The sequence below is a fragment of the Muscardinus avellanarius genome (assembly GCF_963383645.1).
Source record: "Muscardinus avellanarius genome assembly, chromosome: 7".
Classification (NCBI taxonomy): Eukaryota; Metazoa; Chordata; class Mammalia; order Rodentia; family Gliridae; genus Muscardinus; species Muscardinus avellanarius.
In genome coordinates this window covers 100,937,487-100,962,143 of record NC_137793.1, presented here as the reverse complement: position 1 = coordinate 100,962,143, position 24,657 = coordinate 100,937,487, and the positions used below count along the sequence as shown (strand labels likewise).

At 38.3% G+C, this 24,657-nt stretch overlaps 1 protein-coding gene across 2 annotated transcripts in view; it reads left to right on the top strand.

The window, feature by feature from the left end:
• PLA2G4A (phospholipase A2 group IVA) overlaps positions 1 to 24,657 on the top strand; it is a gene marked incomplete at both ends in the record, with an annotated part of 124,795 nt that overhangs the window by 85,865 nt on the left and 14,273 nt on the right. For both annotated transcript variants that reach the window (XM_080699610.1, XM_080699609.1), the window contains 5 exons: positions 984 to 1,055; positions 4,211 to 4,453; positions 12,866 to 13,050; positions 20,428 to 20,623; positions 22,186 to 22,343. In XM_080699610.1, the coding sequence (XP_080555736.1) occupies positions 984 to 1,055; positions 4,211 to 4,453; positions 12,866 to 13,050; positions 20,428 to 20,623; positions 22,186 to 22,343 (854 nt within the window). The remainder of the gene's footprint in view (positions 1 to 983; positions 1,056 to 4,210; positions 4,454 to 12,865; positions 13,051 to 20,427; positions 20,624 to 22,185; positions 22,344 to 24,657) is intronic.

The following is a 24,657-nucleotide window of genomic DNA, read 5'->3' as shown; positions in this document are numbered from 1 at the left end:
TGGTAGTTTCTTAAAAAAAGAAAACAAAACCTTTTTATTAATAGAAGAGGGAGGGGGAAGTATAGAACGTTTGATTTTTCTAAAAATGGTGACTATGAAAATGATTTCCAGACTTCTTATTTTTTATACCTTTTACTTGAAAAAAAGATAATTGTTATGCTAGGTTTTCTTGCTATCTTTGGTTTAAAGATTTCTGGTTGTTAGTTTTGTTCTTTTAACTAGTTTCTTCTCTTAGTATGTTCCAAAGGAAACACAAATAATTGACATCAAAAAATCAGATTCACTTCAACAGATGATTTTTACTATTATTAAAAATATCAAGCTGGGTGTAGTGGCACACGCTTGTAATCACAGCATTCAGGAGGCTGAGGCAGGAGGATCGTGGTTTGCGGACTTAGTGAGGCCCTTTGCAACTCAGTGAGACCCTGTTTCAAAATAAAGAATAAAAATAGGGCTGGGGATGTACCTCAGAGGTAGAATGCACCTGGGTTCTACTCCTCCTACTGCAAAAAAAAAAAAAAATCAAAAGATAATTTCATCATGACATATGATTAAACATATACCAAAAAAATTAAAAAGATAATTTATACTAAGACTTTTAATTCATTTGCTGGGAACTGTTCTTTAACCCTCTATAGATTTTGGTTTTATCCTTTCTATATATTTGTAACACAATTTAAAGATATATTCAAGTAGTTATTCTTATCAGGATTAAGGTTAACAAATGCAGATTATTCCATTTAAAATTGGGGATAAATAAATTAAAGTAATTGAATTTTATGACCTGGAAGACACTGTTTTCAGATGAGGATTTGAAAACACCAGTAAATCTAACAAGTCTAGGTTAACTAAATTGGTCTGAATTTACATGTAGGGCTACTAGAGCTCATTCTGCAGTTTGGCTCAGAGTTTTCCCTTCTAATACATTTCATTGTGAATGTCGATCCCTGAGATGCTTCAATTGTTTTGTTTTATTTCCACAGAAAATATTACTGCCAAACATATTGTGAGTAATGATAGCTCGGACAGTGATGATGAATCACAGGAGCCCAAAGGTAAGATGGCCAGAAACTTCCCAGGCCGGGACCAGTGCGAAGAGGGTTGGAGCATTGTCTGATGGTCTCACTTAAGACACTGCTGAACTCCAAGCACTGGAGTCGCTGAATGATAGCTTCCTGTTAAGAGTACTGCGTCCTTCACCAGGCTATTATCATCGATTCCTGTCATCTATCTATCACCTATCGTCTACCTATTATATGATCTATCATCTATCATCCCCCTTCTTTTCTTTGTGACATCTTGAAAGTATTTCTGTTTAGACACATGAACAAAGCCAAGGTGGTAGAAATACCAAATTCTGTTTTAAATCTGATTAGGGGATTGTGTTTCTCTGCATGGATGGTATGATGTAGGGGAAAAAAAAAACTTAGATGGCTTAAGAATTAAAATTTCACTAAGTAATATGTGAAAAATTGCATTATCATTTCATTTCAAAAATCAAAACTACCCTGAGATTCTATCTAAATCGAATTAGAATGTCTGTCATTGAGAATGCATACAATAATAAATGCTGGAGAGGATATGAAGGGAAGGAATACTTACACACTCTTGGTGGGATTATAAATTAATAAATGAAGATTATCCCATTTAAAATTAGGGATAAATAAATACTGGCTGTATTAATGGAACCCAGGGTTCTACCTCTGTGCTTCACCCCCAGTCCTGTTTTATTTTTTATTTGGAAACAGGGTCTTGCTAAATTGCCAAAAATCTCACTAAGTAGCTGAGGCTGGCATCCAACCTACAATTCTCTTGTCTCAGCCTCCCAAGAACTGGAATTATAGCGGGGTGTGGTGGTGCAGGCTTGTAATCCCCACGCTTGGTAGGCGGAGACAGGAGGATCATGCAGGTTAGAAGCCAGCCACGCTGGCTTAAGAGACCCTGTTTCCAAATAAAAAGTATATAATAGGTCTGGGAGTGTAGCTCAGAGGTAGAAGGGCTTCCAAGAACCCCAGTACCACCAAAAAAAAAAAAAAAAAAAAAAAAAAAAGAACTGGAATTATAGACCTGTACCACTATACCAAGCTCTCAGTATGGAAAGAAAGAGAGAAAGAAAAAAAAGAGAGAAAGAAAGAAAGAAAGAAAGAGAAAAAGGAATACTAGAGTGATGTTTTCCTACCCATGTTTATAGCAGCACAATTCACAATAGCCAAGTTATGGAACCAATCTAGGTGTCTGTCAACAGATGAATGGGTAAAAAGAATGTGGTATAAACACATTCTCTAAATGTGTTTATTTATTTGACCCTAAAGAAAAGCAAAATTATGTCATTTGCAGGAGAATGGATGGAACTGGAGAGCCTGATGCTAAGTGAATTCAGCCAGACTCAGATAGCCAAGAGCCACGAGTTTTTTTTTATGCATGGAAACTAGAGAGAAAAGAGAAAAAAGAAAAAGAGAGAGAGAGACTTCAGGAAAGCTAAGAGAGAGACCAGTAGAATAGTGAAATAGTGGAAGAGATTTGAGGAAGGGGGGGGAGAGCTAGGGGAGGTACAGGGAGAGAAACAGGCCAAATAACGTCATGTTCATATATGAAAGTATCACTGTGAATCTCTCTATGCTATGTGGGGAGGGAAGAGGAGGGAAGGGAGGTGTGGGAAACAGACTGGGTGATGTTGTGTGCATACAGGAACGTGTCCCGATGTCTCTTGCTATGATGTACAATTATAATGCACCAATACAAATTAGTTTTAAAAAAGAAGTCCTAACCTGGGCAGTGTTCATCATTCCCCAGGCTTGGCTACTGGAGCGCGACTAGTTGAAATGCTCATGGTCCTGCTAATTGACGGAGCCAGTGATTTGCCTCTTCACATAAGCAGCCTTGTCACTGGGCAGGACCCCTGCAAGAACGTTGGTCTTATTCTAGCTTTTTAATTTAGAAATTTTAATTTTACAGGTCTTTTTTAGTTGTTTAAGGCTTTCACTTTGAATTCCCAATAGACACCACATGCCTAACATTTTGAGAACTGATTGTGTATTGATTTAGGGACGACCAAGCAGATGTCGTGTTGGTTTGTCGATTATTAAGCTAATTACTGTAGATGACCAGTCAGTACATTTGCTGTCTGCTGCGGTAGTGTCTGGCTCTTAAGGCTGAAAAATTCAGGAACTCTTTAAATATGGCTGTTTTGGTTTTAGAACCAGCCTTTATTCCAGGTCCAGAGTTATATGTAGGATGTTTCTTGAGGTTTTTTTTTTTTTATTAGCTCTCAATATTTTTTTTTCTTCTAAAATACAGGGTGTTTTTTTCTTCGAGTTTCTTTTTGGTTCACATAAAAACTAAGCATAAATAGTATCCATACATCTTCTCCGCTCCCCATATACCCCCACCAAAACCACTTTCCACCATGCATTTTGTTTGTTATAATCGATGATCTTCATTTGACACGTGATTTCCACTTAACATCCATAGCTCACGTTGGGGTTTGCTCTTGGCGTTGTTACCCTCTATGGGTTTTGACAAATGTATGACGACATCTACCTGTCATCATAGTATCTCGTAGTTTTACTGTTCTATATGTCTTCAGTCCTCTGACGACTCATCTCTACCTTTCTTCTAACTGCTGGAGAGCATGAATCCTCTGACCGACTCCAGAGTTCTGCCTCTTCTAGCATGGCATATAGTTGGAACCATACAGTGTATGGCCCGGATTTATAAGGGTGTTTATTGAACACCAAATAGATATTTAATACGTTGGCTTCCCCTCCTTAGTGCATGCTTTATGGATGTTTACTAGGTAGGATAAGGAGTCTTAAAAACTTAAGGGATGCAGAGGGTAGGATAAACTAGTATGGAGTGTGTGTGTGTGTGTGTGTGTGTGTGTGTGTGTGTGTGTTCCTGAAGCCTGGGAAAAGGAAGAAAAGACCTGGGGAAGAGGAGCAAGGGAGAAATGGAAGTTTATGTGGAAATCTAGGAATAGACCAAGTGTCACCGTCAAGCAGCTAACCTTTATATTGCCTGTAGATAAGAGGTAAGTAAGAACAAAATTGATTGAGTACTAACCCCATTAATTGATACAAATAAACATATTACATCAGATCCCAGAGAGCTTTATTGCTAATGATAACATTCAATGAACCAAAGAAGATCTCTTCCTCTAAAATGCATCCTGGAGTGTATATAGCGATCTATACTTTTTCTTTTGCCTTAGGCACTGAAAACGAAGATGCCGAAAGGGAATATCAAAACGATAATCAAGCGAGTTGGGTCCATCGTATGTTAATGGCCCTGGTGAGCGATTCAGCTTTATTCAATACCCGAGAAGGACGCGCTGGGAAGGTGCACAATTTCATGTTGGGCTTGAATCTCAACACGTCTTACCCGCTGTCTCCGTTGAGAGACTACAACACGCAGGAATCCTTCGATGACGACGAGCTGGACGCAGCTGTGGCAGGTAAGTGTAGAAAGCACGGTGTGTTGCAGACTAATTCAGGAGAGCTTCATTTCTTTCCTCTGAAGAGAAGCATTTTGATTACTATCAATATTTATTTATTTATACTCAACTATAAGAACATGCATTTAATATGTAAGGGACTTTTATTTTATTTTATTTTTATTTTTTTGTGGATCTGGGGATGGAAACCAGAGGGCATTTGACCTCCAAGCTATACCTCCTGCCCAATTTTTTTTTTTTTTATTCTTTATTTTGAAACCGGGTCTCACTGAGTTGCAAAGGGCCTCACTAAGTAGCTGAGGCTGTCCACGAACCGCGATCCTCCTGTCTCAGCCTCCCGAATGCTGAGATTACAAGCGTGCGCCACCACACCTGGCTTTGTAAGGGGCTTTTAAACTACCTTTTTATACTTTTCTTACTGACATGCGATTAAACATGATAGTGAGATTCAAAGACATATAAACACACATGCAGTCATCACTTGTGTGTTTTTCTCCCTATACCCCCTTCCCTTTCCTTCCTCCCCATACACGTTAGTGAGATTTCTTGTATGGAGGTCGCCTTATTGGAACTGCTGCTTCTTCGGTCACTATTTTACTGTTTTTCTCTCTTCGTTTGAATGAAGTCTCTTGCTTTCTATTTTTTCTCTAGCTTCCACATACGAGAGAAAACACGCACGGCCGTTGACTTTCTGAGTGTGACATCTCACTTAGCATAATATTCCCTTGGCCTGGTTATGTCAGTCTAGAAAGCGGTCATTGAAATACGAGTTGTGTTCTGTATGGGTCAGGGTTCACTTGTAGAAGAGAGGAACCCTTCTGCCTTGACCACTTCAAGGGGTGTAGAGTGGGAATTAGGTGTTTACAAAATTGTGCCAAGGATTAGAAAAGCAAACTCTGTGCCAAACTCCCTGGAGTGACTTCAGAAACACTTCAGAATCATCCCCCCGACGCCTCCAGCACCCTGCTTGCCAACAGGAAGCCGGTAACATGGGCTCTGCCTCTTTTCCTCCTTCCAGTCACGTGGGCGTTCCTCCTGGGCCAGGTCGCAGCCAGCCCGGAGCCTGGGGGAACCTGGCTACCATCTGGCTTCGCCTGCGCCCTCGTGTGGTGGAGGAGCGCATGGCACTGGGGTCTGGATGGGGTTGAGTTAGCCAGTGGGCTGAGTTCATCGGATTAGTGAATCTGTCTCCTCTCCACATCTTAGCAAGATTAGGAAACTTTCGTAAAACCAGCTGGGTTTGTCACTTAGGCGAATCCCCAGGAATAATTCTTTTTATTGCTTCCGTCCCATGTGGGCTATAGATAAAAAGTTAAATTTATTTATTTATTTATTTTTACTGCAACCTTCTTTTATATTTTATATACTTGATAGAAAATTATTTTTATTACCGTTTTCATTTGTGTCACACACTGTGCTGCTTTTTTTTAATAAAGAAAAGCCATTGCCTTTTAATTTATTATAAATAAGATTTCTTTCTACACCATTGGCCTCGGTCCACTCTTCGAGTCCACAATGAGCAGAACCAGCTGCTTTCCTGCCTGTGGTTCTGAGAAGAGCTGAGAGCCGGCTCTTAGGAGCTCTTCCTACTTCCCCCATGTGTTTCTTTCTTTTTTTTTTTTTTTGTAATTGGTGCACTATAGCCTCACATCATAATGTAGATCATGTTGACAGTGGCGTGCATTCACTCGGTACTTGGTCCTCCCTCCCTCCAATACCTAGTGTCCAGGTTAACAATGCTATATTCACATGTATACACAGAGTCGCAGGTAGCATTCCCATTAATGGGCCTCAGCCTTCCTCCTCCCCTCCCCTTCCTCCCTGGCTCCATTGAGGAGCTCCTCCATTATCTGGAGTCCCCCTGGTATCCCAAATACTCCCCAGCTTCAGCATATTAGAAAAAAAAAAACATGTCCTTTCTCTTTCTGTGCTTGGCTAATGTCAGTTAACATAATGTTCTCCAGGTCTCTCCATCTTCTTATGAATGACTTAATTTTGTTCTTCTTTACTGTTGAGTAGAATTCTAAAAGTTAAATTTAGCCAGGTGTGGTGGCGCATATCTGTAATCTTAATACTTGGGAGGCTGAGAGGAGGGGATCCCATGTTCACTGCCAGCCTCAGTCATTTAGCAAGATTCTCAACAACTTTGTGAGATCCTGTTTCAAAATAAAATAAAACAAAATAGAGGGCTGAGGGCATAGTTCAGAGTTAGAATGGCCCTGGATTCAATCCCCAGTACCACCACCCCCCAAAAAAGTTTTATTTGCTTTTATGACTAATCAGTATGTGATTGTCTTTCCTGGGATGATCCTGCCACCTTAAATTTTTATTCTTTACCTTATTTTCCCTTAATTGTCCAAAAGTCATTTCTCAATCATTTCTGCCTTAGAGATGACAGGATACTGTTAAAAACTTGAATGAGATATTTCAACAGAACTTTTCCACTGCCCTTTGGCTGTGACACACCTATCAAATATCTGTGAAAATTATGATATGGCTTTAGAATTTGTCATTGTCCCCACAGCCCATTTCTACTTGTTATTTGCCTTCAGGGGAATTGTGAAAGTGACCCCTATTGTTTGAGCAAGATGAGTATAAAACTCACTTTATTTTAAATTTTGTTCATGGCATTAAACTCTAGGATATGAGGTATGTCCAATTATATACTGTAACCCAAACCGTTTCACATGAGCTACAAGACAATTTGATTTATGATATAATGAATGTATATTTAAAAATTTATCCCAACTAAAAATACACAACTATAGAATCAATGATTTTTCGTATTTGGTGGCACAGGATTGTGCCATTGCAATACCAATTAAGAGTATTTTTCTCTAGGAATTTATGATTATGGGCTTAAAACAAATGATATCCACTGAACATTTAGATCTGTAAAGAATCTTTAGTTATTTTACTGTAGACAAAAGGACAATCAAAGAAAGTAATTTCACCATCTTTGTTTAAAATTGCTTAGAAGCTTTGGGGTTGGGACACAGGTCTCTTGGCCTTGCTTCTAAGCCTTTCTCTACTGTTGCACACCACCCCCTTGGTTCTATTAGTCATTGTATTGCTGATGTAAAAATGGAAGTTTCCTTTGTATAAACTTTACACATCTGTTTTACATGATTTCTTTGCCAACATGGCAATTTTTGTATCCCGCATTTAACTATTTCCTGGTAGTCTTGCAATCTTCTATGTGCATTTGGTGGCAGCAGGGTTGCCAGGTAAAATATAAAACTTCCAGTTAAATGTTAGTTTTAAATAATGTGCATAATACATAAAAATAATGTATATACAATCCTTGTAACATTGGGGATATACTAATATTAAGCAAATATTTGTTGCTTATCAGAAATGCAGATTAAAAACCGGGCATGGTGGCTCACACTTGTAATCCCAGCATTTGGGAGGCTGAGACAGGAGGATGGCGGTTCGTGGACAACCTCAGCTACTGAGCGAGGCCATTTGCAGCTCAGTGAGACCCTGTCTCAAAATATGTGAAATCATGTTCAATTTCAGTGTATTGTAAGAGTGTCACATTTGTTTAGAATTAGGATTACAGTTAGCGTTAGGATGAATATAGCATTTAGTTTAATTTCTTATATGCGTTAATTTCAGCTATGTTTAAAAGCTCGGAAAAGTGTTTTCATATCATATTATATATGTGCAATTATGTTCAATTTCAGTGTATTGTAAGATTTTCCCATACGTTTAGAACTAGGATTACAGTTAGCGTTTGGGCGAATATAACATTTAGTTTAGTTTCTTATATGCGTTAGTTTCAGCTATGTTTAAAAGCTTGGAAAAGTGTTTTACATGTCATATATATGTGTAATCATGTTCAATTTCAGTGTATTGTAAGAGTTTCACATACATTTAGAATCAGAATTACAATTAGGATTAGGACAAATATATCATTTAGTTTAGTTTCTTATATGCATTAGTTTCAGCTATGTTTAAAAGCTCGGAAAAGTGGAAAAGTGTTTTATATATCATATATATGCAAAAAAATTAAATAAATTTTCTGAAAAAAAAAGAATAAAAAATAGGATGGGGGGTGGAGCGCAGAGGTAGAACGCCCCTGGTTCAATCCCTAGTACTGCAAAATAATAAATAAATAAATAAATAAATAAATAAATAAATAAATAAATGAAATGCAGATTAAATTGGCAATCTTGTATTTTCATTAGCCACATTTAGCAATATTAGGAAGTTTCCTGTTCCTCTTTTTCTCTTTCTTTCTGATTGCCCTTCCTTTTCATCTTCTCTCTTTCCCTCATCCATTCTTGCCTTTGTACGGTCTTCACAAACACTGACAATGTGCTTGGTCTTCAGCATCTGGTAGTTAGCAAAACAGAAGGCAATCCTTGTCTCTATAAACATGAACATCAGTTGATAGCCTTTCCTTGAAGTTTTGACTCATGGACGGACCTCTATACTTTGGCTTAACCAAAGGACAAAAGTAAGTAAAACTAAAAACCAGCCACTTTCATCCTGATAGGGCTTTAAGACCACAAGGATACAACAGCCTTACTTGAGACTAAAGGTGAAAACAGAGAATACAAGTCGAATGTGGGCAACTTCCCATTTCTATGGGGTCTGTAGGATAGTAATTGTGTATCACCTTGTCTCATTTCTTTCTTCATTTTATACCCCTTGAAAGAAGAATTATGAACAATTTTCATAAAAGAACATGAGCAAATATAAAATATCTATTATCTTCAAATATGGTATTATATATACTAAATGCTTCTATTTTGGATATTCGGAAATGTTCTTGCTTCCAATTGTTTTGAATTAATGATACTTGTACAAATTACATTTATTTCTCAGTGTATATACCAGTTAAATTACAGTTTAATCATTTCATATTTATTCCATTGAAAAATATGTGGCGTAAAAAATACAAAATTCAGTCAGTTGACTGGCAAAATCATTCAGATTCATTGTTGGCATACCAACATTGCTCAAAATAATTTTGTTTTAGACTGTTTACTGAAATGATTAGTGCTTTTTCATACAAGGCCCTTACTTACATAAGATCCTGTTTATCTCATTCTGTTTATTACGTTTTAGAATAATATGTTTGAGATGAAAATTAAAAGGTTTATTGCAAAATAAATGATTATTTTGGTTCAAAAAGCCTTCATTAAAAATCCTTGTGGTGGCGCATGCTTGTAATCCCAGCATTCGGGAGGCTGAGACTGGAGGATCATGGTTCTCAGACAGTCTCAGCTACTCCGTGAGGCCCTCTGCAATTATTGAGACTCTTTTAAAATAAAAGAAAAGCTTGGAGGTTGAATGCCCCTGAGTTCCATCCCCAGACCTGCACACACACACACACACACACACACACACACACACACACACACACTCCTCCTACTTATCATATAGATGAAACAAACGTTGTCTTGTAATTTTACACACTCCTCATGCAAAAAGTAGGTAGATATTTTATCAAATCTAAGAAAAATCTTGTATTTTAGTCTACTATATGATGGTGCTGTTGTTGTATGAGACAGAGTGAGACAGAAAGACAGAGATGGTATACCTCTGAGCTACACCATCAGCCCTATTGTTTATTCTTTATTTTGAAACAAGGACTCACTAAGTTGTGGAGGACCTCACTACGTGGCTGGGGCTGGCCGTGAACCTGCGATCCTCCTGTCTCAGCCTCCCTAGTCCTGGGATTACAAGCATTCGCCACCAGACCCAACTTCACCCTCAGCCCTATTTTATTCTACTTTTAATTTTGAAATAAATTCTCAACCTAAGATGAGAAAAAGTGCATTATTTTGTGCCCATTACTTTTCTTGCAGACTACCTTTTGAAATTGAACAAGATAAATTGTAACGCTATAAAATCCCCTTCACTAGTTTACGGAAAAATAGTTTAATATCTGTAGACACCAATTTGGGGGAGGCTATTCATTAGTTCCATGACTTCTTTCCTGTTTACTTTTGTGTTTATGTTATTTACAGCGAGACAAACCATCTGGAATAAGAAATCGAGACATGAGTTATTTAGGCCAGAGTTTAAAACACAGACATCCAAATATTTATGCATTGTAAACTGCATCTGTGTGATGAATTTTTAAAATGACCATCACAAATACCCACAGCTGAACTGCTTTGAGGAAATGTTACATAACTGTAGAACATGGATATAATATGTATCAGAGAGCTCTATTTACTCAACTCAGAGGTTTGGAAAAACTGAATGCTTTAATTTATGTGATAATGTCATGGAATTCTTATTTTGTGTGGAGGACCTGTTGATGATGTTTTACAAAGAAAACTATGCTCTTTGTAATACATTTAAGTAATATGATTTAATGTCAGTTTATCTGGACAGTGATGTTCAGACACGTCATGCGAGAGTTAGGAATTAGTCCAGCTGATTATTGTTTTCACTCAGTTGCAATCTTGGGCTTAAGAAGAGGAAAAAAAGAAGAAAAAAATAATAAAAAAGGAAAACTACCAGTTTCCTTTTGATGGGAAGAGTCAACTCAAGTAGAGTTCATCTTTTAGCTAAAATTAAAAAAAAATGACATTGAGCTTGCGAAGTCAAGAAAAATATTTATGGGTTATTATGCTGTATTAGGGAAAATTACAGCACTTAAAACACTTTCACTAATGTACTTTTAAATTTGTTATGTTTTTGCGTGCATGTGTGTGTGTGTGCATGTGTGTGTATATGTGTGTGTGCATGTGTGTGTATGCATTTGTGTGTATATGTGTGTGCGTATCATTTGTGTGTATATGTGTGTGTGCATGTGTGTGTGTGTTACTGGGAATTGAACTCAGGAGCATTCTACCTCTGAGCTATACCCTGTCCTATTTTGTTTTGTTTTGAAGTAGGATCTCTCCAGGTTATAGAGAGTCTTGCCGCCTGCTGAGGCTGTCCTTGCATCCTCAATCCTCCTGTCTCAGCCTCCCAGCCTCCCAGTATGAGGGTCAGAGGCTGCGCCACCAAGCCCAGCTGGATGTGATTTTGATAGATAACAGAAGTATGCGTTGCCTACTATACCTAACAGTCACTGCTTTTCAAGTTATCCATTTTGAATACTTTTAATTTCTTTGGCCATGCTACTTTATAAAGTACAATCATCTCTCCTTATCCTCATTTTTGCTTTCTGTGATTTTACTCACTTCAGATTAACAGTGATCTGAAAATATCAAATGGAAAATTCCAGAACTAAACAATTTATGTCTTACTTTTTAATATGGTTTATTGATATAGTTACTTTATTTGATTATTATTGTTAATCCCTTACTGTGTTCAGCCTACCAATTAAGCTTTCTCATCGGTGCGTACGCAGAGGAAGAACATAACATGTAAGGGTTCGGTCCTCACTGCTACGTTGGACATTTACTGAGTGTCTTGAAACATATCTTCAGATAAGGGGACAACTAGATTCGTGTGACCGTGCATAGGAATTGGAATTCATGGATGTGGCTTGGAATTTTGACTCTTACTCTGTGTAAAACTGCACAATTTATTTTGTCCCTGGGTCTCAGTTTTCTTATCTTTAAGATGGCCGTCTCTAGCCAGACACAGTGTGCACACCTGTAACCCTAGTACATGGGAGGCAGAGACAGGAGGATTGCAAGTCTGAGGCCAGCTTCTGAAGCTTAGTCATGACCTCAGCAACCTAGTGAGACCTGTTTCCAGGCAGAAAATTAGAAGGGCTGGAGGTATACCTTGGAGGTAGAATGACCCTGAGTTCAACCCCCAGTACCAAAATTTTAAAAAAAGAGAAAAAGAAAAATTAAAAAAAGTTAAAAAGATAGCTATCTCTTTTGTAAGAGTGTTTTAAAGATGATAAATCTTATACACAATATATATATATATATATATATATATATATATATATATATATATATATATGTAATATATATGTAATAGGTATTCAAAATAAATGAAATTATTTTTAGAAATGACAGTAGCTAATAATAAAATTTTATCTCCTTAGTAAAATATTTAAAAACTTCTCCCTCATCTGCATGGTATAACAAACTAGATGATGTATACGTTTAATGCTTTTAAACCAGTAAAAACTTATGTAATGGGAGATAATTCTATGCAAGAGGTCATAGCTGAGAGTTACCAGCAAAGCTTGTGCACAGTTCTTTCCACACATGGCCCCACTTAATCCTCAGAGCAAACTTATCTGATAATTACTTTTATCTTGTTTTTACAGAAGACAAAATTTATGACTTAAAGACAACAATTAAAGCCACAATGATCAGAAAGTTAGACTCATGACCAGCTCTATTTATCTCTAAAGCCCAAGGGCCCAACCATGAGGAATTCTGGCTTTCAAATTTACAGTCCATATTTTTGTATCTTAATAAGGTCAGACAATCGTCGTTTCATTCGTTTTCGTCTCGCCTTTCTTTTCTTAAGACCCTGACGAATTTGAGCGAATATACGAGCCGCTGGACGTCAAAAGTAAAAAGATTCACGTAGTGGACAGTGGTCTCACCTTCAATCTGCCATATCCTTTGATCTTGAGACCGCAGAGAGGGGTGGATCTCATCATCTCCTTTGACTTTTCTGCAAGACCCAGTGACACTAGCCCTCCGTTCAAGGTAAGGAGACTTTCTGTAGAGGACCCAGCTACAACGATCTCTCTAGGCCCTGTGCATCTCATTCCTCTTGACCTCTGGTTCTTATCTCTTTAACCTATCTTCCACATGTTTGATGAATAATACTTCTCAAATGCAGATGTGATTCCAAATACTTAAATGAGCCCGATAAGCTCAATTAAATTCAGAGTCCTGGCCAGAACAGGAAGGCTAAGATGGAGGTAAGTGTTAGAGGGAGATTAAGCTGCGATTTAGAGGTTAGCAGGTGAAAGTTAATTAAAACCTCTCACAGAGAGGGTCAACTTTGAGAAGATGACATCAACTCGTCCTTGGAAGAACAGCACTGTCAAGGGAGAAGAAAGAAAATAAAAGGAGCATGCAGTTATGAGAACCAGTTGATAATGTTTTCTGAACTTAGAGGAATGTTGTGTGTGTGTGTGTGTGTGTGTGTGTGTGTGTGTGTGTGTGTGTGTGTTACTGGGGATGGAACCCAGGGGCATTATACCTCTGAGCTAGGCCCCCAGCCTTGTTTTTTTAATCTTTTTTTTTTTTTTTTTTTTGGTGGTACTGGGGTTCCTGGAAGCCCTTCTACCTCCGGGCTACACTACCAGACCTCTTTTTACATTTTTATATTTGGAAACAGGGTCTCCTAAGCCAGCGCGCGCGGCTGGCTTCGAACCTGCGCGATCCTCCTGTCTCTGCCTCCCAAGCGCGGGGATTACAAGCGTGCGCCACCACGCCCGGCTAATCTTTTTATTTTTTGAAACAGGGTCCCACTGAGTTGCAAAGGGCCTCACTAAGTAGCTGAGGCTGCCCATGAACCGCGATCTTCCGGTCTCTGCCTCCTGAATGCTGGGATTACAAGTGTGCGCCACCGCACCTGGCCTGAGGAATGTTATTTTTTAATATACCTTTATTGGTGCTTTGTAGCCATGCATCATATTGAGATTTAGAGTGATAGAAACATACATCCACACAGCATCCGGGTCTTTTCCCTCTAAATCTTACCCTGCTTCCCTTCCTCTCATTCATAATATTAACACTGGTATTGAAGGCTTCGTGAACATACATAAGATTGTGTGAACTATCTTCTTTACAAAGGTTTTCCTTTTTTCTCCCCAAAGCCCTCCCCACATCCCTTTTACTATTATACTGGTATTTTTCATCAATTATATGAAGCATTTTGCAGCTTAGATGTTCCTTAACCAATGGATTGGCTACAAAACTGTGGTGTGTACACACAATGGAATTTTTGCTCAGCCATAAAGAATATGGTCTTGTTTAGAAAATAGTATGCTAAGTGATATTAGCCAGTCTCAGAAAGGGAACAGTGGTATTTTTCCCCCTCAGATGTGGAAAGTAGATAGGAAATGGAAAACCAGTTGAAGTTATTTAATGAGTTTGTCTTTGATGCACTGGACACATACATGAAGAAAAAAATCAAAATGCTAGCAGTTGTTGTCAGGAAGTACTTTATGTGTATTTTAAATTTTCATACTTTTTACAAGAATATAGTCTTCATGAGTCACCATTTTAAAACGACTTCAAAGTATAATGCTTCTTCTTAGTGGTCCAAAGTGGTATTCTAAAACCCCCTTCCAGGATTCACTTATTGCAGTAGTAAAGCTGATTCATATATAAAACGACTGCTTGGACATTTTACACTCCCATTAGTGAGGTGAATAAGACAGTACCTTCCACACCCAGAACCAGCTTCTGGGCCAGCACCTCAGAGTCATCACTGTAACCCCTCCCCGCGGTTCCTCACGGTCATCAGACTGCTCCTGTTGCTCCAACTCACCCACTCTGATGTAGCACTTTGGCATCATCTGCTTGAGTTACAGCAAATCCCCCTGATTCCTTTGCTTCTATTTTCCAACTCACACTTTCTACTCTCAGGTTCATAATCCCCCAATTCCAATTTTATGAAGCTGTTTGTCTGCTGGAAACCCTTCATTATTCTATCTTCTGCCATCCAGTTGTTTTTTTTTTTTTTTTTTGGTACTGGGAATTGAACCCAGGGTCATTGTACCTCTGAGTTACACCCTCAACTCTATTTTATTTTTTAGTTTGAAACAGGGTCTCACTAAGTTGCTGAGGACCTCTTTATGTTTCTGGGATTAGCCTTGAAAATGCAGTCTTCCTATTTCCCATCCAATCTTAATTTCTCCCCTTAATCTTCTTTAAAAAATAATCTGTTACTTTCAGTTGGGTCATTTCAAACTGCCTCAAACATTAGCCTTGTGGACATCAGCCCACCACGGCTAAAGGATGGGAAATACATAGCGTTTGATGTCGCACTTGCAGGATGACCTCTTGTCTTCACTCCTTGGAACTGCTGTAACAAATCACCTGGATGCGGTGGCACGAAACAACAGGAATGTGTTTGCTCACAGTTCTGGAAGCCAAAAGCTGAACCAGAGGTCTCAGCAAGGCTGCACTCCATACAAGGCTGTGTAACAGAATCGTTCCTGTCTTTCCCAACTTCTGGTAGCTCTAGGCATTTCCTGACTCTTTGTATCTGTGGTGTGTGTGTGTGTGTGTGTGTGTGTGTGTGTGTGTGTGTGTGTTTTCTCTTCTTTCTTTTATAAGGACAGTTGTCATTGAATTTAGGGCCCACTCGTATAACCCAGAATGATCTCGGCTCAAGATCCCTAACTTAATTACACTTGCACAGAACCCTTTTCTGACACAAGGTCACATTCACAGCCCCTGGTGCGCAGGGCATGGACTTATCTTTTCGGGGGTTGTCATTCAGCCCACGACACCCGTATTAGTTATTAGGGATCAGGTGACTTGGGATTTATAGATATACCTAACATCGATTTCTTCATGAGTATTTTTGTGAGTTTATAGTAACCTTTTAATTAAGAAAGACTAACAAGAACTACAAAGTGGTATGTCAACTCTGTGACACTGGCTGAATTACATTCTGAAGCACCTGAAGCCTTATATCAGCATGTCTTTTAATGAAAGTGAGAGAGACCATGAGCACAAAATAAGAAATTCTAAGTTGTGGTTTCTGTCTGTTGTACTTTATTGTAGTTGCTCCAATAATTTTTAAATGATTGCCTTGTTTTATAGATTGCATTATTTATATGCTTATATAACATCCCACTCCCTGATTCTTAAAAATAGGCTTTATGAAGTTAGAAACATTTTAGAATAGTAAGAATCTAGTTTGCACAGGAACAAAAATCTCATCTTCTCTGGTGAAAAGCCAATTTACTTTTTGTACATATGTATGTCCATAGATACATATATTTTGTACTTTTAAAAATGCATTTTAGCTGGGTGTGGTGGTGCACGCTTGTAATCCCAGTGCTTGGGAGGCTGAGACAGGAGGATCGCACAGGTTCGAAGCCAGCCTCAGCTACTTAGTGAGGCTCTCAGCAACTTAGGGAGACCCTGTTTCCAAATAAAATATAAAATAGGTCTGGGAATATAGCCCGGGGCTAGAAAGCCTCTGGGATCCACCCCCAATACCACCACCAAAATACTACTACTACTACTACTACTACTACTAATAATAATAATAATAAATAATAATGCATTTTATGTTTATATAAATGTTTTTATATACAAATAAATTAATGGCATGGATACGCATTTCACTATAGTTTGGATCTATGTCTATGTAATTTAGATTGTTTTTCTTTTCCCCCAATATTTGTTGTTGTTGTGGTGGTGGTGGTGGTGGTACTGGGGATTAAACAAGCGTATTTTATCTCTGAGCTACACCCCTAGCCCTTTTTGTTTTTAATTTTGAAACAGAATCTCACTAAATTAGTAAGGGCCTGGCTAAGTTGCTGAGGCTGGCCTCTAACCTGCAATCTTCCCATCTCAGCCTCCCAAATACTGGGATTACAGGGATGCACCATCACACCCAGCTTCCCTCATGACCTTGTAGCCCCATTTTGGTACTGAACAGAGATATTTGACAGGGTATCATTCTGAAAGACCTTGTAAAATTTTCCTCTCTACAGAAAAATCATTGCGGTTGCATTGTGGGAACTGACACTTATTAATTTCCTAAATTAGTCTGTGAAAATGTGAAGTAGCTGGGCTACTTCAGTCAACAACCGTACAGATCATCAGAACAGAACACAGTTCTGCCTTCTTTCTGTCCATTTTGAAGCAGCATTTTTTAAAAAAATCCACTGCATTCTTCCAAAAGCTCATTTCAAACTTTCAGCTTTATTCAGAGCTTGGATCACTGTTTCCCCATCTAGACAGAGAGAGAGAGAGAGAGAGAGAGAGAGAGAGAGAGAGAGAGAGAGAGAGAGAGAGACGAGACATCAGAGAGGAGATGGTTTTTCCATCTTGTAATCACGATCTCATAGTCATCGGCTCCTCATCTTTTCCACAGTGGGAGCACAGGAGGAAAGGAAAAGTTTCCAGCTCTTCCTGATTCCAGTATAAAATTATCCATCTAAAAATAGACTGGCTTTTACCTCATGGAGTTCCCTTGTCTTCTTTGCCCACTCATCTACACATCCTTGGTCATACCCTGAGTCATGTTAGTAAACACTAGAAAGCCTTCTCTTTCTCCTGCCCTCACGTCATTGCTCCCCAGCGTGAACTTTTGGTTTTATTTTGATGCTGAATAATCCTGAGTGCATAACTGTGAAGGGTTCCAGATGTGAGCGAATGAGCTGATTAATCTGACTGGACACAGGGGGAAGAAAAGGGTTAAGGATAAAAATTCTCTCCAGTTTCAAACAAGAAATTACTCATACGTAGATGGGATTTTCAGCCCAGAGGAACTGAATTTAGCATCACAGTATATGAAGCAAATGCTCTCGTATCTAATAGGTCCTTCATTCTTCCGTATTTTTATTTCTTTCTTTAATTTTTTGAAATTTTTGTGGCACTGAGGATTGAATCCAAAGGCATTCTACCTCTGAGCTACACCCTCAGGCTTATTTTTATTTTTCGTTTTTGAAACAGAATCTCATTAAGTTGTGCAAGGCCTTGCTAAGTTCCTGAGGTTGGCCTTGAACCTGTAATCCTCCTGTCTTAGCCTCCCAAGTACTGGGATTGCAGGTGTGCACCACTGCACCAGACTGTATTTTTTTATTTCTTTATAAATGGCATTGAAAGAGTCAATCAGGTTAAAATTCACAGTACTCTAGAAGCATCAAGAACAGTGAAAATTCAAGGAAAAGTGTGTTTTTCCCCTGATTTTAAGGCACCATGTTAAATACTTGTTTTCTTTGAATCGAAATAACAATGTGTTTATACTTTCTCTTATTTAATCTTCACAGCAATCCTGTGGGGAAGGTGCTGGTATTAGCTTTATTTTACAGAGGTAGAAAATGTATTGCTGAGAAATAAGACATAGATGACAGATAGATAATGTGGGATTGGGAGCCTGCCACTTGAGAGGCAGTGAGTGACCCAGCTCCTGTATATCGTCACAATCCCTGTAGTTGCACCAGTGGCACAGCAGTGCATCTTGTAGACACCCCCCAAAAAATTCCATCTTCCCTGCTGAGCTGTGTGGCTAAGCAACTTGCCTGTCACCCAGACAGTGGGTTTGGGCTGGGTCTTTCAGACGGCACAAACCAGGCACAGGGCATTGCCAGCACCACCTGTATCCTACGGAACCATATACTATCTATTTACCTGCCAATTGACTTGTACACTCTAAAGCTTAAGGACAGCCCCTCTCTTATGCCAAGAACATAGACGATGTTCAATTGTCATTGCTGAGTGAATGAATAATTTCTCTGAGGAAATAGGCTGGGTATATAGCAGAATTTCATGGCAACCTAATTTTTTTCATCACATTTAGGACAGTTTTGGACTTGAAGGATTATTTGATTACTAGCTGTCATCTGTCAACTATAAATCCCACAGTAACAGGCATGGATATGTTGCTCACTGTTATGTCCCCAACTCCTAGCATGGGACTTCCATCAGCCACTAACAGGGGTCAATATGATGACAATAATATTTATTTTGAATTTATGATTCTAAGCAGGGTTTGGTGGTGCATGCCTGAAATCCCAGTACTTGGAAGGTTGTGACAGAAACTTCTCGGGTTTGAGGACAGTCTCAGCAATGTAGGAGCTTCTCAGCAATCTAGGGAGATTTGGTTTCAAAACAAAAGAATCAAAAGGGCTGGGGGTGTAGCTGGGAGGTAGGGTATGGTCTTGGCTACACTGCATAAAATAGCCACATGCCAAGGAAGAGGCTAAACTTCCTTTTCACAAACAGAAGCAGAAACAGCTGATTTGGAGAACATTAAATATTTTTATAAATGTAAAATGAATTAAATTTTAATTGGTGTGTGTGTGTGTGTGTGTGTGTGTGTGTGTGTGTGTTACTGGGAGTGGAACCCAAGGGATTTTCTACCTCTGGGCTATACTCCCAAACCTATTTTTTTACTTTATTTATTTGGAAACAGGGTCTCACTAAGTTGCTGAGAGCCTCACTAAGTAGTTGAGGCTGGATTCAAACTTGTGAGATCCTCCTGTCTCAGCCTCCCAAGCACTGGGATTACAAGGGTGTGCCACCCCACCCAGCTTAATTGGTATTTTTAAACACTGAGGTAGAGATGATGTAAGTAAAAAAAAATTCTAGTTACAAAGTGTTCCTCATTTTGCACCATCAATTTTTTTTAACTCCTAAATGGTTAAAATATTTAAGTGATTAGAAATACATGAACCCATATATATGTATATCTGTACATATACATATATATATATATATACACACACATGTGGGTTATATATGTATATAAATGGGTAATAAATTTATTTTTGGTTATAAAGACTATAAATATATAAATATATACTTCTGGTTATAAATAATCTGTATATATATATTTGTATAAGTACAAACACATATGTGTATGTGTATATATATGTGCATATATAGAAATATATATATATAAATGTGTTTCTGGTTATAATCTGAACATATATATATATATATAATCCATGTATATATACAATTTTATTATAAGTATTCTACACTTATTTTTTATATATTTCTCTATTATATATTTATATGGAAATATTTCTATCTCTCTCTATTTCTCTCTCTATAGATACCTATATAGATTCATATATATATATATATATTCTCCGACATAACTTCCTTGTATTCAGTTCATCAACAATTTTTCAAATGCCTGTTGTGAAGCTAGCCTTGTGTCAAGAATTGTCATAACTCTACTGAGCTCACAGGGAGAGTAATTTTACAGATTTTAATTTTAGATGTATGAGCTCCTTGGAAACAGGGTTGTTACTTATCCTAGCTAACAGCACACTGCTGGCAGTCTATACACTTAATTAATATTGAACAGTGGTCAGACCAGCTGAGCAAATGAAGATGGAAAATTCCCCAACACATCTTTCTCTCTTTCCCTAGGAGCTTCTACTTGCAGAGAAGTGGGCTAAAATGAACAAGCTCCCTTTTCCAAAGATCGATCCTTATGTGTTTGACCGGGAAGGACTGAAGGAGTGCTATGTCTTTAAACCCAAGAATCCTGACATGGAGCAAGACTGCCCTACGATCATTCACTTTGTTCTGGCCAACATCAACTTCAGAAAGTACAAGGCTCCAGGTATTCTATAAACCAGAAATCTGGCATGGGAACAAGACTGATACTAAGCTGATTCATAAGGGCATGGCACTACCAACTATTGCAACATGGAAAGCTGCCCTTGCCTTGATAAATAGCTTCTATCCCAACACCCCAAATACTTTAACCACAAGGTTCCTCCAAGATCCTCACAAACCAGACACTGAAGGGTTAGTTGACTAGCTCAGCAAAAATCTCGAGGTTTTACTCCAAGACCTCGAGATGTGTTTGTTCTGATTGGTTGGTGCCCTTGTTATCAGGGTTGTTAAATAATTTGAATATTTAACTCTCTCACCCTTGTGAAAGAGTTCTTGTTTTAGAACAATCATACAAAAAAACAAAACTAAACACAATCAATGGGGGTTTTAACTGACCACAGAATTGATGTGATCTGGCAGTTCAACATGGCTAGAGAACAATCAGGCTACCAGGTTCTATGCCATAGAAAGTGAGAAGAGATTTCAAAGCATAATCCTTCTGTTTTACAACCTCCATAGTAGCTTGCCAACTTTTCTATATCCTAGAAGGCACCGATTGACAAAAGGAGGCCTACAGATTAATAGCCAGGATGCTTAAGGCTCTACAAAATCATGGTATCTTATGACCAGAAAATGTATTTTTTCATTTTGTGAATGGAAAGACACACAAAAACACAGAGAAGATGGGCTGGGGGATTATGGAGAAGAAAAAGGTCTCTTTTAGATTTCTTGGAGAGAAAAAGGGCAGTAGGGATGGAGGTTACTTTGAAACATACTCAGCATGGAGAAATGGAAACTGGCTGCTATTTTTACCATTTAAACAATAAAGTCCTGGAAAATTAGAGAATTTTCTATCACTATAAATTCCCAAGGAGACATTCATGGAACAGTTCATATTTGTGAGGCCAAAATAAGGTTGGGTTTCTGTGGCTTGAAGACAGTTAAATAGTGTTTTGGTTTGGGTTCCCCCAGAAGTAGATTCTGAAAAAAGGACTCAGTTAATTTATTAGTAAGGAAGTGGGGGACTGGTAAAGCAAAGAGGCAGACAGCAAAGCATGTACCAGGCCCTATTTTATCTTTTTGATTTTTTTGAAACAGGGTCTTGCATGGTTGCTAAGACTCTCAGTAAATTGCCGAGGCTGGTCGTGAACTGACGATTCTTCTGTCTCAGCCTCCCAAGTACTGAGATTACAGGTGGGCACCACCATGCCTGGCTGAGCTTGAGTATTTAAATACCAACTCTCTGCAGCCTGTGGTTGACTGCTGCCTGGGGTAGAGTGTTATTTAGTAGAAATCCCAGCCTGGTGGCAGTGGGTAGAGCAACCTTCTACATTTGAAGAGAGAGTAAACACACTTTGGGTTTCAGAAATGTAGATACTGGCAGTTGGGAGGCATCCAGTCATAAAACACTGGTGTGACAAAGTTCGGGGAAGCTGTAGACGATGTGGCCTCTGTGGAGGCCCCCAGAACTGTCTTCATAGCTATTTGTATGTTTTGTTCCTTGGGTTTAGAGATATTCTACATTTTTTTCAATATGATACTATTGGTGACTCTTCTGGTATTTAGGTGTTCCAAGAGAAACTAAGGAAGAGAAAGATATAGCTGACTTTGATATTTTTGATGACCCTGAATCGCCATTTTCAACCTTCAACTTTCAATACCCAAATCAAGCATTCAAAAGGCTACATGACCTGATGTACTTCAATACTCTGAACAATATCGATGTAAGTATCTCCTGGGACTGGGGATAATATCAAATGACTTTCATGTCACCTGAATACAGCGATAAATCTTTTCATTTAAAAAATATACTTTTATTGATGCCTTGTGATCTCATAACATAATGTGGTAAATACTGACAGTGACATACACGAACCCAGCACTTGCTTTTCCCCGGCTCCCTCTCCATACTCTCCCTTCCCCATATGTGATATTGAGATTGGTATTCTCACATATGTATATATATCGTCAATGGAAGTGTTTTCTTTATTAATTCTCCCCATCCCCACACCACTCCTCCTTAGACCATTTCCCCAGATCCACTAGGGTTTCTCCTGTATTATCTAAGGTCCTTCTTGTATCACGATTACTCCTTAGCTTCTACATAAGAGAGAAAACATATGGCCCTTCACTTTCTGTGATTGACTAGTCTCAGTTAACCTAATGTTCTCCAGGGCCATCTATTTACCTGCAGATAATGTTATTTTGTTCTTTATTGATGAGTAGAGTTCCATCATGTGGATATTCCATAATTTTTTAATCCACTCATCTGTTATGGACACCTACGTTGGTGCCATGTAGGATTTGGTTATTGTAAATATGCGTGGCTATAAACATGGATATGCATAGTGATACCATTTTTTAATTGATTGAAAATAAAAGTAACACTCATGAATGACAAGTACCCCAAATAGACTTCTTCTGAATTATTGTACTAATCTCCAGAAGAACCCTATGGAATTTATAAATAATGAGTCTAATGCCTCCAAATTGGCATGACCCACATTTGATACAATGATTTGATTATATTGATTAATATTCAGATTCTTTTACAAAGTGTTTAGTGCATTCAACATATAATAAAAGAAATTATTTGGAGGAAAATGATGAAAAGGAAAGATAAGAGTAGTAGGAAAGTGGGTACAACCAGAAATGTAGTAAATATAAAAATATCCCAGCGTGAATTTTGATGAATTCATTTATACTTCTAAATGTTTTTTATTTTTGTGGATCTTAGGAATGTTACAAAATATAACTGCCTCCTCATCTTTAGTCCTTGAGATATCAAGCGTGCTTTGCTTTAGAAATTTAGAAACAAGTCGTTCGCTTCAGTATCAATCATTCCTGTCACTAGCACATTTGCTGCTAAGGTTATGTGTCTGAGTGAGATTATTTTATGTGGAAATCACCATTTCGGAGCACTGTTGTATAATTGAAATCATTGGCTGATGGCCACAGATCATAGTATCTAACAAATGGTTATCAGTTGTGAAAACTTAAGTTTGTTGGGTTTTGTACCTTAGAAAAAAAAGGAGTAATAGCTGGACATGTTGGCCCATGACCTGTAGACCCCGTACTTGGGAGGCTAAGACTGGAGGATTTCAGGTTAAGGCGAGTCTCGTGAATTTAGTAAGATTCTCAGGAACTTAGTGAGACCTTGTTTCAAAATAAAAATAAAATAAGATAAAATAGGGCTGAGCATATAGTTGGGAGATAGAATGCCCTTGGGTTGCATTCCTAGAAAAAAAGAAAAAAGAAATTTAAAAAAATGAGAGAGCATCTGATTTGTTATTTTTTTGTGACTGACTAATCTCACTTAGCATAATGTCCTCAGTTCCATCCATTTCTCTGTAAATGACATAATTGTGTTTTTCTTTATGGCTGAGTAAAATTCCATGTGTACATATCCTATAGTTTTGTAATCCATTCATCTGTTGATGGACATCTTGGCTGGTTCCATAGTTTGGCAATGGTGAATTGTGCAGCTGTGGCCATAGATACACATGCATTGGTTTGGTAGTTTGGTTTCCATTCTTTTGGATAGATACCCAGAAGTGGTATTGCTGGATCATATGGTAAGTTTGTTTCCTAATATGCAGAAGCTAGGGAGAAAATGGGTCATAGGAAGAACTCTAGGGGAAGAAGGGGATACCATAGATGAGCAAATAAGGCGACCCGAGGGGATGGGAGGGGAGAAGAGGGAAATTCTCTAATGTTCATGTGCAGGATGTACATTAACAAACATATCAAAGTCAATCACTAAGCCAAACATGAGAAGGAGGGAGGGGGAAGGAATGGGGTAGGAACTGGGGACGGGCTAATTGGGTGATGTGTGCATGTGTGCCTCTACCATCTTGTACTCCATTAAGATGTATGACTACAGTGCACCAATAAAAAGTTAAAAAAAGAGAGAAAGAAAAAAAGGAAAAAAAAAGCCAAAAAGAAAGGATTTAAATGGAGAGAAAAAGGCATTCTATCTATCTGCTAGACTTTGGGGAGATTGTACGGTACAAAGAAACTCACAGTATGTGCACAAGA